Raw genomic sequence first — 19,754 nt, 5'->3', positions numbered from 1 at the left:
CCTCTTAATACATGTATTCCTAAAGTTAAGGTAATTTGCAAAAACTTGGATAGGAAGTTAATATTTGGAAAATAGTTTTTGTTCATAGGAGTGAAGGAAATTCAACTTTGATCTTAAGATCCTCGCAGACGGAAAATCTGTGGAAAATCCTCTGCAACATACTTAGATTTGTATTTAAGGAGTGGGGCTCCAGAGGATGTGAGATAAAACTTTTAAACAAAACCAACAAATGAGATTAAATGGTGGTTTAGCTTTATCATACATCCTTTAAAAGAATGAAAATCTATTTCATGCTATACATCGTGCACACAGTTGCAGAAAGAAGTGACTAAATCTAAAATTGCAGACAGAGCTGTAGTCAGAAATCAAGGCAAAAAGGTCAGTGTGGTTTTCAGCACCCAGTTATGAGGACAGATTTTTAGGGAGTCCTGACAAACATTGCTGGTTCTCAGACAAGAGTTTTGTTCTGTGCAAAATGGAAATATGTTTCAGCATCATTCTCATTGAAATGGCAAGATTCAGAATATTTTGCATTTAGGCATAGTTCAAATAGAGCTCTTGAATTTGGATGAATGTTAATGCAAATTTTGGAAATACTGGTATTTTAAATGCACTACAACCAGAGAAACTGCCTCAAAGTAATTTTTACTTTTGATTTCAATTGGTATCCAAGAAAAAGACATGAAACACTCTAGCAATTCTATAGCAAAATGCTGCTAGTATCAGGGATGTTTTGTTTTTCCATTCACAAATGCATTGAATCCTATGAGAAAATGTATTTAGATCACCTAAATGTAAGTTATTCAATTGAAAATGAGATTCTATCAAGTACCAGTAAAGCTATTCACTAGTAATGGCTGAGAGTAACAGTGCTATGAAAATTTTGTTCAGAAGGTTTTGAAGTTTTAAATTCGTAAACTATTGGAAATTATTTCTTCCATCTGGCAGCACATCCTATGTTTTTAATGAATAGCACATTAAATAATCTATGTTTAAATAATTTTTCCCTGTGACGTAACCCTCACAGATATTCGCCATGCCTGCAAAGGTTGTGTTTAGCACGTGATAGAAGTAGTGAAAATTACATAAAAATTTTAAAGTATTTTAAATTTCACTACAAATGTCTCAAAATTTCACCGTTAAAAAAAAAATAATGTATTTTAAATTGTATTCTGCTGTGTCTTGACACCTGGACAGTCATTTGCATGTTTAGCACCTGACAGTTCTGAAAAGGTGCAGTATTTGCCCAGGAAATGATGATTAATTTATTTGTAAATAAGAAATACAAACTACAAAGCTAATGGAAGTATTTATCAGTTTCAGACAGTTCATTAGAAGGATCAATATGCAAACACACGTGTCCTTTTAATGAAATCTCTTGGCGGGTTCATTTATCTTTCAACTTAAGTAATACAGGTTAGTGAGCAAATTATGTATGCTATCGCTCTTACCGGAGCAGGATGATATTAGACGGAAAAGAGTGCTATCAGGCTGACAGACTGACAAAGTAATAAGTTCATACCGTGCGCTAAAAATGTAGCTGATTAAATGTTTGGAGAAGCCAAGTTTGTGTTAATCTGTGGGAACGTGAAGGATTTTCCATGAGCAGCAGCCAGGTAGGAGCACGAGGGGTACCTCTTCCCCCTGGAAACCTTGCCAAAACTGGTGTTGGTGTGAACAGCATCTTCCTCAGGGTGACACGGGAGGGGGCAGCGCGGGTGGGGGTGCAGGGGAGCCGGGGGCACAGCCACGGCAGAACGACCCTGCACGGAGGGTGCCGGTGGCACTTTTGGTGCTGTCCTGCAGGTTTAAGTGCAGCGTGGCGCTGGGGCGGGGGAGGAGGGACGCTGGGGGGACACAGGCTGCCCTTGCCCTTCCTTGGCTTCCCGGGCAGGCCCCTGTGCTTGCCAAAGCGCCGGCTGCGGGGGGTGGGGGGGGTGCTGCCGGGGAGCGGGGACCTGCGTGGGGTGGCAGCGGGGCAGCCTCGGGGAGCCCGCCCGCGCCCACCGCGAAGGCGAAGCCCGTCGGGGCCGGCCAGGCTGCAGCGGGCCGAGCCCCCGACGGCTGCCGGCGCGACAGGAGCGGCCCGACCCACCCCATCCCACCCCATCCCGCCGTATGCCACCCCACCCCCGCACGCCGCCCCCTCCGCACCGTCCCGCCGCGGGTGGGGGGGTCCCCTCGGGGCGGGCGGCGCGGGGGGAGCCGCTCCCCCGCCCGGATTTGCGGCTCTCTCGGCTCAGGAGGGTTTTGCCCCGCGTCCGCGCAGGGACTGCCGCCGCCCGAGCCGGGGGAGTCTGGGGCACAGCGGCGGCGGGGGGGCGGCATGGCTGGGGGCTGCGGAGGGAAAGGGGAAGCGGGGTGCGCCCCCCCGGACGGAGGAGGGCCGGCCACCCCAGCCGTAGTGGCAACGGGAAACAATGGGAAGAGAGAAGCGGGAGGGCGCTTCATCGGGGAGGGGGTCCGAAGGAGCCCCCCAAGGCCCTGTCGCCTGCAACCGGTAGTCCCTCCCACCCCCCACCCCCATTCCCGCTAGCTCTGGTCCCGCTCCCGCAGCCGGGGCACCCGTAGGCAGACGCTTCGGGGGTGCCTCCGCTGCGTGTTTGCCGGCGGCATGCTGCAGGCTGCGGGGACGGGGAAGGCTGCGGGGTCCCTCTGGGTTGGAAGAGTCAGTGCTGCCCCGGGCACCTGCGCGGAAAAGCGGCTCTAACGGGGAGCGCGGGGCGGGCAGCGCCGGGCACAGCACGGCGCCGCTCGGCCCCAGCGGCCCCGCACCCGCTCTCGGCAGCCCCCGCCGTGATTTATTTAACCGGGCTCCGCCACTGTCCTATGGCTGGTGGCAGCATGCTGCTTCTGCCTAATTTCGTGTGTTATTTGGAGAATGAGGACGGAAGGGGGAAAAGTTTGTACCTCCGTTGCTGGGCACTGTGTGTGGGGTTTTTTTTTAACAGAGGAAAGTCTTTTCAGGAAGAAACGTTGTGGACTTCTTTGCTGTATTGTCATGTAAATTATCTTAGGCTCTCCTTGTTTGATTTTATTTTTGGCTTGCCGTCATTGTTCCACCCTTCGCTTCCATCTTGCAAGAGTGGCACAAAAAAAAAAAAAAGGGGGGGGGGGAGTAAAAGCAAAAAGATGGGGGGGCGGCGTAAAAAAAAGATCAACAACAACAACAAAAAAAAAACCAAACCAACAACCAACCCCACACACACGCATCCACAACAGAAACCCCAAACAGCTTCTGCAAATGAGTGACACAGCCCGTGTCCATTCACCGCCTCACTCCGGCGAAGGGTTTCTGAACAGCCCAGACCTCCTTAGCCAATTGCTGCCAGCAACATGTGGAGGGGAGGCATCGCTATAGCAACCGGTGGATGGGCCATGTGCGGCAGCCGGCAGGGGCTGCGAGCGGCCCGATATAAGGAGGGCAGCGCCGGGGCGCGCCAGCATCGTCCGCCCGCGCCCCGCGGGGCCGCCCGGGCCGCCCGGACCCGCTTCTCCCCCCGCCGCGCCGGGAGCGGCTGCGGGCTGCCGGGAGCGCCTGTGCCTGCCGCCGCCTTTGTCTCCGCTGAGGAGGGGAGGGGTGGGTGGGGGGGGGAAGTTTTGGCCCCGGAGGAGGATTGGTAGAGCCCGCCGAGGTGCGCGGAGCCCTCCCGGCAAGGAGCCCGTCCCGGCACGCCGGCTGCAGCGCCATGGCAGCAGGTAAATGCGGCGGGGGGGAGGGGGGGCAGCGCCGTCTGTCGAGGCGGCCTGGCCAAGGCTTGCGTGGAGCCGGGTGCGCGGCGGGCGGCGGAGCGTCGGGCGGGACGCGGGGCAGCTGCAGCCACCGCCCGCCCCGTCGGTCGAGGCCGGGGTCTCCGCGGAGGGAGGGCCGCTTCGCCTCCCCCCGGCCCCGCGGTTCCCGAAGCCCCGGGCGCCCCCGGCCCGGCGGTGCCCCGGGGGTGCCCCTGGGGCCGGAGCCGTCGAACATGCGGCGGGCGGGCGGGCGGGGACAGCGGGCCCGGCGGGCCCGGCGGGGTGAGGACGCACTCTCGCCGCTCCCCTCGGGCCGCTGGCGGGTCGGGGCCCCGAGGCCGGGCCCCCCCCCGCGGCGGGTTGCGCGGAGGCGGCCGGCGGAGCCCCAGCCCCGGGCGGCGGCGGCGGCCTCGGAGCGGGACACGTCCTGGTTCCCTGCGAGACGGGGCGGCTGCTCCGCTGACGGGGCCTCCGGCAGTGCCAGCGCGTTACCGAGAGGCGGATCGCTTGCTGGCACTCGGTTTGAAGGGCGCTTTATCTAATCCCTAAATTATGTGCCTTCAGCATCAGCATTAGCTCAGCGCTGGCACTACGGCTTGTGTTTGTCTTGCTTGCTGAAGATACTTGATTAAGCTCGGCTATCGCTGACCGTCCTCTTGGCTCGGGCTCTGACACTGTGGGACTTGGACCTGCCGAGTCCCTCTGTTCATCTGGTTCACTCTGGTTCACAAAGCCTGGGCTGAGGAGGAAACCTGCTTCCCGGTGCTCCCATCCTGCTGCTTTCCCCTAATTGCTCCTGAGTCCTTAGAGCTGGGAACTGAAGTTTCCTCACTGCAGTGCCTCCGCACCCTCTTCTTCTTGCTGCCACCCCAGAGGCGTGCTGCGGGCTCCGGGCAGGACAGGCCGCACTCTTCCAGCTCCGACTCGCCTGCCTCCTCCACAGGCATGGATGTGGCTGTCCGTGCTCCTGAGTTGTGCCTTATCCCTACAATGCCTCAGTGATGCTGTAGGCTCTTGGGCTGTATTCTTCAACTAAGCGCTGACTTAAAAAAATACCCAGATCCTCAGGAAAATCTTGAAGCTCTTTAAATTTCCTCTTTCACAACCTGACTCCTTCCACACCACAAACTTCTTTGGGGTTCTTGGACATTTTGCCATTTCAGCATCACCTTGTAGTGGGATTCAGACTAACAGGTATAATTTCTTGTAACTCTAACCAGAAACTTCACTTCTGTTTGCCTTTAGGAAGCCAGCAGAAAATATCTACCATTTATCAAGGGATCTTTGAACTCGTTGAATTCTTGATTGTATTCAGTCATTGTTCGTGGTATTAATCCTACTAAAAGGTATAGAGACGCTCCAGAGTGCTTTGTGGTGTTGAAGGTTGCGGAAAGATCATTGTACCCCTACAGATGAATAGATCTGTGGCTCTTGCAGTGACCTTTCTCAGTGATTTGAATAAGCTGCAGTTCCCAGAAATCCATCTGCCTTTTGTGTTTGTCGATTTGTCTAATCTTTCCAACCCCTAAAAGAAGCAAAAAGTACCTTCCCATCCGATTTCATCCTCCTGAGTAAAAGCATTACATTGACCTCATTTCAGGTGATGAACTGACATCTGCTGAAAGTGATCCTGGCATCAGGCGAGCTTTCCCGGGGAGGAGGGGGGGAGTCAAGAGGGAGGCAGAGAAAAATCTCATACTAACTCTAAAGATAGTACTTTAAAACGCCAACAAGTAGCCCGGACCATACCCTTTGGGAGTGCAGCGCCGAACGCAAGGAACATTATATGAACTGAAGGTGAACATGCCCAGGCCCTGCTGCCCCAGTCTAACCTGACTGGGAGCACAAAGTAGGGGAGGAGAAGCAGGAACCAAAACCAAAGGAGATGCTGTTTTCTCTTCTGTTTGCTTTCGTATTTTACTAAAGGAAAAAATCTTATCTGTAGGTTTCCTGGGGACAGATTAGGGTAGCCAGGCTCCTCCTGATGTGAAGTGTTCCTCTGGTTTTCAATGGTCTATCAAAACTTAACCAGCATAGTGTATCTCAACCTATGTTTCAGATAAACTTACAGAGCAAAATCACTGGAAGTGAATTTAAGTTTAGATTATTTACGCAGGCAGACATACACAGATGTATATATGAATACATATTATATATCTATATATATCTCCATACACACCCACACACATCCCTTTCTTCATGCTTTCTATATTAAGGAAATAATACACATATGTTTTATGGTTTGTTTTAATGTCAGTGGCTGTGATTATTAGCATAGGATCCTCTTAAAAAAAAAAAAAGCTAATGAACTAAAACTTATTTTAGTGAAGTTTATTTTTAAGAATAATTATTTTCTTGTAGAATTCTTTTCTTCTGCCTAGGCACTTTTTTCCCTCCTTGAATGGCAGATTTGCAAGTACAATTTCATCTGCACAGAGGAACAATAGCTTTCAGTTGCACAAAGGATTTCTCCCACCCTGAATCCAAACCACAATGCCTCTTGCTCTGATAATAGCTTCTGAAAAGATTTTGTAATGCACAGAATTAATACATGATTATTTCCGCCTCACTTCTCTCATTTATTAGATTCTATAGTGAATTCCAAATTAAAAATAGCACCTCTTGAGTTTTTTAACATTCTAATATTTTGAAACAAATCATATTCTGGAGTTCCTCTTTTTGCCCATGTTTACTAAGAAATCTGCAGTTTTTTATTATTGCTCAGAAACAAAACTGTAATATAAATGTAAAAACCAAGACGTGCAAAAATTGCAAAAAATTATGATGTCTTGTTTTAAAATGAATTGTAGTGTTTTTTCCTTTGCAAACTGGAAGAGAGGTTGGGTGCAGTAACTGGCAAACTGAGTTTTAAATCCAGGAATATCTTTTTACATTTACAAAGCAAAACAAAACCTCAACTTCAGTTAGAGTTTTGTTTCAGCAAGGACCAGAATCAGGCCCTGGGTCCTAAAGGAAATAATAAAGTGTAATTCTACTGAAGCATCTGGAAGGTGAGCTTTTACATGACTGCATGGGGAGCTCCTCTCTGCTCTTACAAAGACTTTCTCCCACACTTGCAGCATAGGTGTGAGAACTTATTTACATGAAAGCATACATTAAATATTTACTGACATTTGCCTGGAATTCGTTTGAAATGTCGGCTGTTCTGCTGCATCATGGGATGACACCGCGGAACGGGACGCTGCTCTGATTAGAACAGTGATTTGTGACTCCAGCGTTATGGCTGCTCTAGTTACTGACTCACTTTTGGGTGTATGTAAAATGTGTTCTGTCGAGGGACCAGGAAAGCCTACATGAGATCAGATCCGAAGCATTTTTTCCTCCCTCTTCAAAAAAACAAACCACCACACCCCCCCCCAGAAGCGATGCACTTCAAGCAAACACTGTGGAGTGTTAAGTGGTAGGTGTAACGTTCTTCTGAGACAGGGTAAATCTTTGCCTTCTAGTATTTAAATGCAGGCCAGGCCATTTCGAAGCAAGTAAAGACTGGCTGAGCATCTCCAGAGCCGTCGTATTTAGAGTCACATCCTAAGCCATCCGTTCAGGCATTAGTTGTTTCTCCTTCACTGGGGTTCTGTGACACTACACAATTTTCCAAGGAGAAAATCACTCGGAGGAACGTCAGTATATTCTGTTCTATAAAGTTTAGAAAATGCATAGTTATATGTAGCTGAGTTTAATGTTTAATTACGTGTAATTTATGTGGTCTATTTATTTGTGAAGCTGGGGGGTAGGGGGGGTGTGCAGGGAAGAGGTGATTTGTTTTTCTTATTATGCAACAGCCATTGTTCCCCTTCCACCCCGGCCCCCACACCCGGCAGCCCCAGCCAGCACAGGGAGAGGTGCTCTGCTTTAAAAGACATCCGACTGTAAATGTCAAATTCATAAATATTTAAACATTTTTCTTTCAATTTCAAGTCAAGTCTGACAGGACGCCTCTAATTAACCCTGGGCTCGGTTTCAGGCTGGGGCCTTACTGCGGGGAGGAATGAGGGGTTTAGGTGAAGTGGGGAAAGCTGTGCTGCTGCTGGAGGGAGCGGGGGAGGGGGGGGAGCTGGTAATTATCTCGTCAGGTTAATTTTTACCCGTTTGTAATGTGGTGTTTGGTCAGACATGAAGCAGGAGGAAAGGGCAGCCGGTGTCTCCAGCTGACCTGGGGGCAGTGGGGCTGTTTCCTGACCACCCCCCGACAAGAGACGCCCGGGGCTGCTGGGCCCCGCTGCCCTCCGCGGCACCGGGGGTGCCCAGCCCGCTGCGCCACGCGGGGCCGGGGCTTCGCCGTCGTCTTTGCTCGGTGCTTTACGCGGGGCGGTGCAGCCGGCAGCAGTCACCGGTGCTGCCCGGGGCGGCCCGCAGCACCGGGTGTCCCCGGAGGCTGGGAGGGGAGAGGGGAACCCCGCGGGCCCCGACGGCAGCGGCTCCGGTGGTGCTTCCCGCGACGTGGGAGCGAGGGAGAGCGGGGAGAGGGCCCGGCGGCCCCGCGGCAGAGCCCCTCTCCCTTCCCCGGCAGCCGCTCCGACGTGGCGGGCACCGCCGGGCGGCCGCGCAGGCGGAGGGCGGCGGGCAGCGGCCGTGCCCCTCCGGCCCTTCCCGCCCGCGGCGGGGCCGGGGCCGGTTTGCTGCAAGCCTCGCCTGCCTGCAGCCCATCCCTAGGGACCCGGCTACACGGGCTCCCCGCCGAGGGTGCTTACCGAGGTGTAACCGAGGCAGAGCACCCCACGGGGGGGGAGGGGGGTGGGATCCGACCCGTCCCCGTGTATCACCGTCGCGGGGGACATGCAGGGTGTCTCGGCGAGTGCTTTTGTTAAGGGCAGCCAGCTCTGGGGATGGCAGCCCCGGCTTTGTGGGGACAACTGCCTGGCAAAGTTGGAAGCGACATCGACAGTCACTGTAACTACAAGGGGAGAAAGGCCAGCGCGCCTTCTCTCCCCTGTGTTTGCTCGGGGCATTTGACAGCACTTGGCTCCCATCGTTTTCCTGGTTTCTCTCGTGTAGCCCTTTCCCGGCGTGCTTGTGCGGCTCTCACACGGCAGCCGGAGAAGGAAAATGGTTTAGAGCCGTGGTTGCGAAAGCAAGGAACCGAGCGACTCGGGAGCGGTGCCCGAAACTGCCCGCCCACCTCTCCCTTCCCGGCGGCGGTGCCACTGCCCGCACGCGCGGTCCGAGCCTGGGACCGCGGCGGCCCGGGGGGTCCGGAGGGGAGGGGGCGCTTGTCCCTACCTCGCCGATGCGAGGCCGAATACCGCGGCGAGGCGGATTAACGTCCCGGGGCGCAGCACTCGGGGCTGGGGGCGGGGGGGGGGGGGGGAGGGAGAGGGTCGGCACTTTCGCGGGAGCTGCCTATTTAGATGCAGATTGCGACCTCTGGCCCGGGGGGACGGCGGCCTTTCACGGAGATGCTAATGCGGAGCGCAGCGGCCCTTCACCCCCCGCCCCGGGCCCCCGGGACCGCGGGAGCGGGGCGCAGGCGGCGGCTGCCGTCGGTGCTGCCCCTCCCGGGTTCCCTTCGCAAGCCCCCCCCCCTTCCCCCGCCCGGGGCGGGCCGAGGCCGCGCTCCCCCCGGCGCGCCTGGGGCAGGTGCCCGGGTAGGGCTAGGGCTGGGGCGGGGGGGCGGCCCCGGAGCCCCCCGGCGCCGGGGCGGGGGGGATGCAGCCCCGTCCTCCTGGTGGCTGTTGGGATTTGGAGGAGGGGCCGGCCGCCGCCGAGGGGAGGGGAGGGGAGGGGAGGGGAGGGGAGGCGGCGGTCCGGCGGTGGCTGCGCGGGCGCGGAGGCGGGCGCACATGCCTGGCCCCGGCGCCCGCCCCCCGCCACCCGGGGTTTACAAACCCGGCCGCCCTCCTCCGCGCGGCGCATCCAGGCACGAAAATCCGGGAGTCTTATTGAACCTGCGTTTCCATTAACTCAGCCTCAGCCCCGGCTAATCCGCAGCACTGAAGGCAAGGAGGCTAATTAATGACAAGCATTTACAGTCAAGACCAGCGATAATTGCTTTGGTGGCCTTTATGATTACAAGATAAAAATGGACCGGGTCTGACATAAGAGCCACTGTGTACACTGCAAGACAGGAGGAAATTAAGAGCTGGCTAGCTGAATGCGGAGCAGAAAATTACTAATAGAGGAGAGATAATGAATAGGCCGGCTAGGCATTCATGGGGAAAAATCCATTTTGTTACCACGCGAAATTAGGTGGTGGAAAGGAGTTTGCTAATTGTTCTCATCTTGTAGCAACCAGGACTGAGGCAGGGGCGTGCTTTTCAATTCATTTCCCTGGTAATTGTGAAAGGGGGAATGCAGGCCAAATGAGTCTTGCTGCAATTTGCGCGCCTGGTCTTTTCATTTTCATGTTGCGTTTTTAATTGTTGCTAATATAGCTTATAATGAAGCTAATGAGGGGAAATTATTGTACAACTTTTTAGCACATGGAGACAAGTGAAATGCACTAGAAGGATTCTCTCCTATTGCTGCAAAAATAATAGTAATCTGGAGGAGTTTGGAACTATCGGGCTGCTTTTTATCCTTTTACTTCTACAACAGACAAAAGGAAGGACCGCCACCTACTACTACTACTTCTTCTCCTCCTCTTGGTCGTTCCGTGTTTTATTTTTCACTCCAAGGAAAAAAAAAAAACAAACCACGCTCGGATTTTCCCTTGCTGGCCCTGGACGCGCTGCTGCGGGGGGGCGCGGAGCTGCGGGACGCGCCGCGGTGCTTGCGCGCAGTCAGCGCGCCCGCCTCCGCCTCTCGGTAGTTAAATGCCACCGCCGGGAGGGGAGGGGACGGGACGGAGGGGGACATGCCAGCAGCGCTGTCCCTGCCCCTTCGTTTGCCTTCAGCCTTGGCTGAAAGTTAGCGCTGCCGGGTGTTTCCCTCGACGGGGTGCCCCCCCCCCCCCCCTTTTCCGCGCAGCTCCGCGACCGCGCAACTCAGGCGCTGCCTCTCTCTCCTCCCCTGCAGAAAAGCAACGTCCCGCCGCTCCCGCAGCGCGGGGAAGAGGCAGAGTCCGCCAAATTCCTCCTCCTCACCCTCCTCTCCCTCGCCTGCATCGCCGGCGTCCTGGCGGCATCGGGGGTCGCCTACTGCCTCCGCCACCGTGCCCACCACCGCCTGAAGGAGAAGCTCTCGGCCCTGGGGGGCGACGCCGGCTCCGACGCCCCCGCCGCTTACCAGGTAAGGAGCGATCGTGCCTCTGCCGGGAGCCCGTACCCCCGAGGGGACCCTGCCCGTGCTGGGAGCCGGGGGGGGCGGGTTGTCCCCGCCGCTGCCACCCCCCGCTCGATTCATATTCCCGCGGATTCACTGGACCGGCTTTTTACTGCTGGGTGTTAATCTTGGCTATTCTGGTAGTTGCTGTAAATTCGTGCCTAATTAGAAACATTAAAAAAAAAAAAAAAAGCCTTTGCCATTGAAATTCTCTGAAAAATAACATTAATATCCATAATCTGTCACCCTTGCCACTATTAATAATGAAAAATCTTTAACATTTATGAGGAATGGATTGTACGGTTATCTGAAGATGTCTCTCTTTTTGAGTAATCGACTTCTTCGGGGTCTGATATGAAAAGAGCCTTTGACCCGATCTGTTGCCACCTTCTGCCATTATTCAGATAAAATGAAATCTAATGCTGATAGATGGGGAGGTAAACCAGGGCTGGTTCTGGGAGAACAATGGTAGCAGATGTGTACCCAGCGATACGGGAGGACTACGCTCAGATTTCCTGAAATAAATCAGAAACCTCGGGCTTTCTCTTTCAGTTTCTGAAGTGTTGGGTGGAGAGACACTCTGCATCTTCCTGAAGTTTGTTTTAGATCGTGGCACTTATTTCTTGGTGTGTTGGCGGTGCGGTATGCATGTGTTATGGTCATATACCACACAGCCCTGGTCTGCTATCCCAAAATATTTGGAGTGTGACCAGGAAAAAGAATTCGAGAATATGTAAACATGGTTGCTGTAGTATCCGGTTCTGCTGTGCGCCCATAGGGTCTCCCTAATGGCACTCTTCGGTCAGGTTTTATTTTACCTTCTTGTTCTGCTGAGGATCAGACATTATGGCCTTTCTGTATTGTGGCGCTGAGACAGAGTCAAATTGGCAGCTGGAAGTCATGCAGGAATAAACTCAGATTTCCTCACAAAGTTTGGGTCTGTCTGTACCTCTTACATGTTAAAGATGTAATGTATTAAGTATGTCTCCACAGGCAGGGTCCAGGGAGATTTGAGTAGAGAATGATAAATACGAATCTTTCTGTAACGGTTAGTATGTTCAGGGATGGTTTTGGTTTTCAGCTTAAATGGAATGTTTACTTAAAAAAATTACTTTACATCCTTAAATTTAATTACTACCAAAGTAAGAGAGTTGAGAGCAAGAGCATTTCCAGTGCAAGAAAGGAGTGTCCTCCAGGGCAAAGTGTGAACAAAACAGCAGTTTGTCAGATCAGTTTTGCTGGCCAAAGAGACTGTGGCCGTAAATATTTTTGTTTGGTTTTAATAGGGAACTTGCTGTTGGCTTGTTTAAACCACAGAAGTGATAGGTAGCCTTCCTCTTCCGTTAAACGTGCATAGAAGAATTCTTAATTTAAAAAAATAGAAGCCCTTCAGGTTCCAAAATCACACTTGAAACTGAATTTGTGATAATTAACAGGACAATCTTCCTACTGACAGCTCTAATTAATAGTATCTGTAATTAAAATCATGCCCTTCCAGCAGGAAAATTGTTTGAATTTCTTGGAGTGACCTTTTTTGCCGTTTCTCCTGGGAGTATAGTGGTTGATATTGATTTTATAATGAGCTCTGGTTTGTTTAATAAGAATCTGTAATCCAGGCACTAAATGAAATGTATGCTTCATTTCTTCGTCCCAGATTTATATATATTTCAAAATCTTCTTAGTTAGATCCCAGAGTGACATTTTCTGTTTAAAAACAATGACGCTTCGAGGATGCTGCGCAGTTTTGCAATAGCAAGACTGTATTTGTATTCTTTGTTCCTGACCTTTGGGCCCAGTCCTAACCACCTGACTTCTTAAACATTTCCATTGGTTTTTCAGGGGAACTGTAGTCATGAGTGGGAGGAAAAATTTTTTTCCTTAAATACAAAGGTTTCTAAGGGCTTGGCTCTCCTCCCGTGGAAGTAAATGGGAATTTTGCCATTTGTTTCAATGGCAGCAGTAGGAGGCCCCAGTATAGGCAGACAAAATACTCAGGCAGTTTTGATGCTGCTAAGTAACGTTTTACTGAAATGAATCACTGAGCCTGGTTCTGTATATAATAAACTATTCATGTGGATTTGAAGAGAAATAGGATTGAGCCCTATTCCTATCATCAAAATCGCCTTATGTTGAGCTGTGTTAAATGTAATGGATATCTGGTGTGATGCATGTTTTGGATAACATCAATTAGGTCTCAGAAAAGCATCAATTATCTTTTCCCTCATCTTCTCTGATACTCATAGGGGAATAATGTAACCCATATTAATACAGGGGGAGGAAAAAGCAGATAGCTTTCAAAATTGTACCTACTTTGTTCTCTTCTGTTTCCCAAGTATCTACTCAGTTAACTCAGTGTATTTTAAAAATATGAAATATTTCAGCAGCTGCTGCCACTAGACCTTAAAGCACGATACTCCAATATGTTGCTGCTTACAGTTAAGTGATAATTCAGATTTATTTTTTTTAATTTGAAGGGGGAGAAATTGATTTGTATAAAAGGGCCTGGTGGCCCAATGCGATTCAGACAGAACACTGAAATATTACTTTGATTCACATGCTTCTCAAAATGTCAGTGGTTTGTATCTTCACATAAACAAGACTGACCTAAATTTTCAACATTTAGCAGAAGTATTTTTCATCCTAACCCAGTTCAGCTAGTAGAGTTCATCCTGGGTTTTACTCCTTCCTTACTCACCCTGTGAACTTCGAAGTTTTTTCCCACAGCTTCTAGTTTGTTGTTCCCCCCCACCACCACCACTTCTTGTTTGTGCTGCAACATACTGGCTTGAGAAGCAGAAAACAGGCAAACCACATTGTCAGGGAGATAAGAGGTTGGCTGCTGAGTGTCCCCCTGCACCAGAGGCATAGCGCCTGTCATGCGATGTCACCGTCCCTCGGGCACTCACCTGCCAGCACAAGCAGTTCTGGTGTGAGCACACATCTACTAACACGAGTATTTCTTGTGTAAGTGCGTGCAGAAGTGACCAGTCTTAGGTGGGACAGCCAATACCATGTAAAAGTTGAAGCAGGCAAATGAAATCTCCGTGGTGAGCTGCCAAACAGCCCAATGCCACTTGAGGAGGTATCTTGGCTCTTCAGGTGTTTATAAGGCAAGCAGCTGGCCTGCACAGTGTTAAAGTAAGGTCTGGGAGGCTAAACCCGGCCGAAGGACTGAGTAACACTAGGAACTGGAGAGCACAAGTGCAACTTCACTTATCTTTCAATTGCTAAACAGCAAAATGCTAGGATGGTTTAATTAGTGGCTAAGGAGCTTTTAAAAATTAATGGAAATAGTGTATCTCGTAAGATGTTGCATGTGCATAAACCACATTTTATACATAAAGGCAGACAGTTTTTTGTGTACCTTACAAACACGTCTCCTGTCCTTTCAAATCACACGTGTAATGATTAGATAAGTTAGCGTTAGCATTAAGGGATGACTAAAAAGAGGTTCTTAGTGTCTCCGTGGTGCCCCTGCACATGCGCACACCTGCACCCGTGTTTTTAATTGTTGCTCATGTTGCTTTGATCTTCTTTGAAAAGCAAGTTTAGCATTCTGCAAGCCCACTCTCTGGTCCAGGAGATTAGGGCAGAAGTGTTTTAGGAATTTCCAGCAGACACTCTTTGATTTATTTCACAACACTGAGCAGACTTTCTTCATGCACTTTGAAGCCTTTGGAACATAACCCAGAGAAAAACGGGCAGTCAGATATCAGGGGCGGCCTGCAAACAGGGCCACTAAGTGCACATCTTACTTGTCACTGCTCCCATTAGCGAGCAATTTATTAATGTAATGAGTGTATGTTAGCGACTGCTACTATTTAGGGATGCTCTGTTTGATTCAGGGTGATGTATTTGTGAGTCCAGCTGAACCCTGGCTTTTGACCCCCCTGTGGAGAACGCTGCATTGTGCGAGATGTTAAATCATCAGCATATTTTATACTTTGTGCTGCAGAACTTTCCTATGAGCATAGCCTTCTGCATCACTGGTAATGCTCGGCAAAATGTGGCCCATAATGGAATTTAAAGGCAAAAGTTAAAATGCACTGAGGCTGGCTTCAGAAAGCCTGTCTTTTAATATTTTATGTCAATAATGTTCTTTTTAATTTTCCTTCATCTGAGCCAAAAGAACTTCCTTTAAAAAGCAAGGGGGCAAAGACCAGGCAGTTTACACCGAAGTTCCTTCTTAAACTGCCTTAGTATTCAAGGTTACGTGAGCTGTGCACTGTCAGTGCAGCTGGATTACATCATCGGCTGTTTTAAAAACTTCTTCAAATAATTTGATTTGTCAGGCATATAATTGTAAATTATATGTTAAATTCTACGTTATTACATGTATTATATATAAATTATATATTTCTTTGTTAAATACAGTCTTATTAATTATATGATCTTTCTGGATTCAAAGCCAGTAAGAATTTCTCTGTGCTTTTATAGATTTGATCCTGCTGGTATTTTTTATTAGAGATTTTAAGAACACGGTATTTTCAACAATTACGATAAAAATTTTGCTGCACATATTTTAAAAGGCTCCAAGTGAAAGAATCCCCTGGAAACACATTCTCTATTTAACCATCACCCAGTTTGTGTGTTTAAATATAGGTAATTCATTACCTCTAATATAGCTTCATATTTTACACTTTAGACGTTCATAAGCAAAGTTGTTATTACAGTATTAGACCTTAGTGTTACATTAGTACCGTATATCTGCTCCTTATGATTTTTGTGAACCAAGTGAAGGGGGGGGGGGGGGGGGGCGGGGAGGAAAATTTTGCTGTTCTTATTTATCAGCTTCTCAGTAGCCCTCCAATAAACATCAGGATGGGGACCAAGGAAAGCTGGTAAACTGGGGACAGTCAGTACCATAAAGTATTACCTCCTGCCTATGTAAAACCTCGTTTTCAAGGACCCTCCTACACTTAAACAAAAAAGGTAACACTGAAGACTAAATGTATTCAGTACATGAGTATTTAGCAAGCATTTCAGTAAGAAATACATTTAATAAGGATTTTGGATAGATTAAAATGTTGCCATAAGGCTGGATGCCATGAAGGGCTTGTTTGTGTCTTCTTCTAGGAAAACAAAGGATATAACACATTTCTAATCTTTTCCTGTGTCCTTATTAAAAGAGAAAAAAAAAGATATCTCACGTGACTCCGTAAAGCAACAGGACAAACTATAATGGCTTGTAATAAAGCATACAAGGGGAGGTATATGTATTAGAAGAGTTCTTGTCCATTTAAGTCTGCTTATTGTGTATTATGTGAACAGTTTTCTCTATTTTTAATTAGACTTTCGCCTTAAAAGAAAATTTCAGAAACCCACAAATACATTTGTTGTTACATAAACCACTGTACTTTAAGGTGAGGCAGAGGTAGTTTTCACAATGTGCAAAACATAGTACAGAGTAGTCATGTATAGAAATAATGGGAGAGGAAAAGAAGTGGGGTCTGTTTTAAGGTGATTAGAGGAGAGTTTACCTTGTGCTTAAATACTTTATTGAAGTCAGATAGTGGATGGCCAAAGCAGAATGAGGCAAAACAGGAGGTGTGCAAATATGGATTTAAATTCTAATCTGTTTTTTATCTGATTAGTGTGCAGAACAATCCACAATTCCTGTGGTGCAGTGGACTATTCCCTAACCTTGCTTCCTGTGGTAGCCATAAAATTGAGTTAAATGGTAGTAATATTTCAGAATAGTCTATGAATTATTAAATCAGCAGAAATTTACCAAACATGTCCGATTGATAAGTCGGGATATCAATAAATAAATAGGGGCATGTTTGCTACCATAGCCCTAGCATTTAAAATCCACTTCAAAATACTGCTTAATGAGAAATGCTCATCCTAGGTGCCAAAGCTCGATGGCACAGATTTCAGAGGGTACTTCAGGAAATTATTTGAGACTGTCGTGCCTGTCTGTGAGGAGCAGTGCCTCCCCATCTCCTCCTGCCCTGCTCTGTCTGCCGCTCCAGCACGCGTGGCCCTGGCAGTGGGGCAGCCCTGGGAGAACTGCACCCGCTGGGTGACAGAGGTTTATTGGGCTTGTTACGAATGGCTCTCCTGCAAGCTTTTCCTCTTTAAGAAAATAACTTTTGTAAATTACTCGGTGTTGGAGAAATAGACTGGCCCTGACCACAAGAGGTTTTATCCTCGCAGCCCAGGTCGTGGGCTGCTGCAGCAGTGGCAATGCAGCAACACTTTTGAGTAAAAGAGTCTTTACATTAGAATGGGCAGGTAGAGAGCGAGTTTTTTTGCAGATATGGAAGGAAAATAAGCATAGATGCAACTCCTGGAGTGCTTGGATGAGAAGGTGCCATGTGAGTTTAGGTCTGAGTAATATAAACCATCTTTTTCAAGTAGTTGGCTGTTCATCTGCATAGGATTAGTGCAGAGTGGCAGGGGGAAGGTGATGTTGACCCTCTCTTCTTACTCAGCTTTGTTTATTTTTCCCTGTAGAATATGGTGTTTGAGTTTGGTGTTTTGTGGAACAAGGACAAATGTGCTCCAAGCATCTTGCAGTATAATTTCTGTGTATTTCAGATGTAAGAAAATGCTAAGAAAAAAATAGTAGGAGGGGAAATAAAGTTGGTGACTCATTTTTAATTACTGGGAAATCCAGAGTCCTTACCCAAACAGGCATTATTTTTTTTTTAATATGCTGGAGGTGCTCTGGACTTGCAGGCTGCATCTTGCCTGGTAAATTAAACTAGTAAATTGTTTGAATGGCCCTGGCACCATTTCAGGCCAAGCCACCCAACCTTCTCCCAGACAATTTCTCAGCACAGGACAAGAAAAAGACATACTCATTCACTAGTCAGTTTTCTTACTAACTTGGCCATGGCCACCCGATTTTAGAGGGTGTGAATTACTGTTGCTTCATCTGTTCTAACTGCCCGTCTTGGACCGCCGAGGTCCATGCTTCTGCTCCCAAGCATACCCACTCCCACCTCAGAGCCCCTGTCACCCATCCCTGCCATGCCGCGGGCTGTTTGCCAGCTGAGTGTGGGCTGGTTCTGGCTAAGTACAATGGATTGTCTCCCCCTGGTAAATTGATTATGTCCCAGTGCCTGTACGTTACAAAGAAGCCAAAGATAACCACAGCCTTGCCTAATGGGCTGGAGAGTATTTGATTTGCAGTCTCAGGCTGTACGTCATTTCAAGTGTCCCGATTTCTTTTTTTCCTATACAGTCTTCAGTGGCATTTTTTTTTTCTGATGTAATGTAGAGGATAATCAGGCCTGTCTTTCCTACACATTTCTGCCTTTTTTTCTGTTTTAAGGTTTTCCTTTTTCTTTTGGAGCAGCTCTGTTACCATGTTTTAGATTTGACACATTCTTCTATTGTATATTCACTGAACACTCAGCAGCTAACACTGCAATCTGACTTGCTGAGCCTTTCATATTCCTTCAGAGTGCTGCACTAGAAAAAAAAAATATTTTAAAGTTTTTAACTGGGAAGGTTTTTTCATTTGCAGAATGAATCTTGTACCAGGGTCACATTCCCTGGGAGAGAGTAGAAGTTAATTTTGTGTATGTGAAGAACTGTTGTAGGTAATGTTTGTTAGTTCTTGTAGGACCACGTTGCCTGCGAGCAGGAACAGGTCGCAGTTTATTCTCTGAAGTCTGTAAGGTACATTAAAAGCACTGTTCTTACAACTTTCTTCTGGGTACATCTGTTCATCCTGCACACCGGTCTCATGCAGTGAAAGGGAGGAAGAGTGGGGGATGCAGCATCGCTTCCATTCCCCTTCTCGGTGCGGGCAGGGAGATGCTGTGCCTGGTGGCGTGCTGGCCGAGCAGCTCCGTGTTGTGCCCAATGCCAGCGAGAGCTCAGCTGCAAATGTCTGGGTCCTTCCTGCACCGTGTGTCTGTGCTTAGCCTCAGTGAAGGATCTGAGGCTGACCACAGCCACCCAAGGTTTTACCCGGGTAAACCCATACGGACTTGGCGGTTTGGTGTGACAGGTGAATAAAAGTAGGTTTCAGTTCGTCAGCTTTCCTCTGCCTGTAGCCCTGTTCTGCAGCTCTTGCAGGAATGTCGCCAAGTGGAATATTCTGAGTGGACTGTGAGGTGTTTGCTCATTTTGTTTTACTGTGGTATAAACTGTAGAAGAAATAGTTTGGGTAGAGCAGATTGGAGCTCTCCTGGGGTCATGCTGCTCAACCACTCCAGTCTCGCCAAAGGCCGGAGTGAGAGGTGCTGTCTCGAGTGGCCTTGGGAGCGTGTGTGACATGCGAGGGCAGGGGGACCCATGGATGACCTCTGAGCAGAGCTACAAAGAGTTAAACATTGAGGATGTGTTTTGTGTTGGCTGGACAAGAGGCCTCATTTCATTCCTCTCAACCAAGGACAAAGCTCCAGCTCCAGTGATGAAGACCTCCTATCCAAGATGTTTTGCTTTTTATGTATTTATGTGCACAACAGAGATCTAAATGCTTTCTAGCAGTTTAAAAAACTGTAAAAGAAAAGTGGAGTGATTTAATGCCACCAGCAAGGTATGGTAAAGGACTGAAACAACTCACCGGACTTCTTTGTACTGAGATTTTTGCTATCACGGGTTCTGAGCTCTCACAGCACCAGTGTGTGTCCCTGCAGTGTAACTCAGCTGGGGCATTCCTGCAGCTCGTCATATTCCAGTCCAGGCTCTCAGCTTTCAGCATGCAGATCCAGTTTTCATCACTCGTATTCTTACCAAACAACCAAACCAAGACTGAAGAAGGTAGACTGTAAAAGGATGCTCCTAGAAGTTAAATCATTCTAAGAACCAGAATTAATGTGGTGGGGAGGGTGGGAGAGAAT

The 19,754-nt window shown here is 48.9% G+C and overlaps 1 protein-coding gene across 1 annotated transcript in view; it reads left to right on the top strand.

The window, feature by feature from the left end:
- Positions 1–19,754, top strand: part of PTPRN2 (protein tyrosine phosphatase receptor type N2) — a 663,462-nt gene that overhangs the window by 544,792 nt on the left and 98,916 nt on the right. The window contains exon 13 of the mRNA XM_037386391.1: positions 10,708–10,920. Coding sequence (XP_037242288.1) covers positions 10,708–10,920 — 213 coding nt within the window. The remainder of the gene's footprint in view (positions 1–10,707; positions 10,921–19,754) is intronic.

This window comes from Falco rusticolus, chromosome 4 (genome assembly GCF_015220075.1).
Source record: "Falco rusticolus isolate bFalRus1 chromosome 4, bFalRus1.pri, whole genome shotgun sequence".
In the NCBI taxonomy this organism is placed as follows: domain Eukaryota; kingdom Metazoa; phylum Chordata; class Aves; order Falconiformes; family Falconidae; genus Falco; species Falco rusticolus.
The sequence above is the reverse complement of the archived record's forward strand: the minus strand, read 5'-3'. Positions and strand labels throughout refer to the sequence as shown.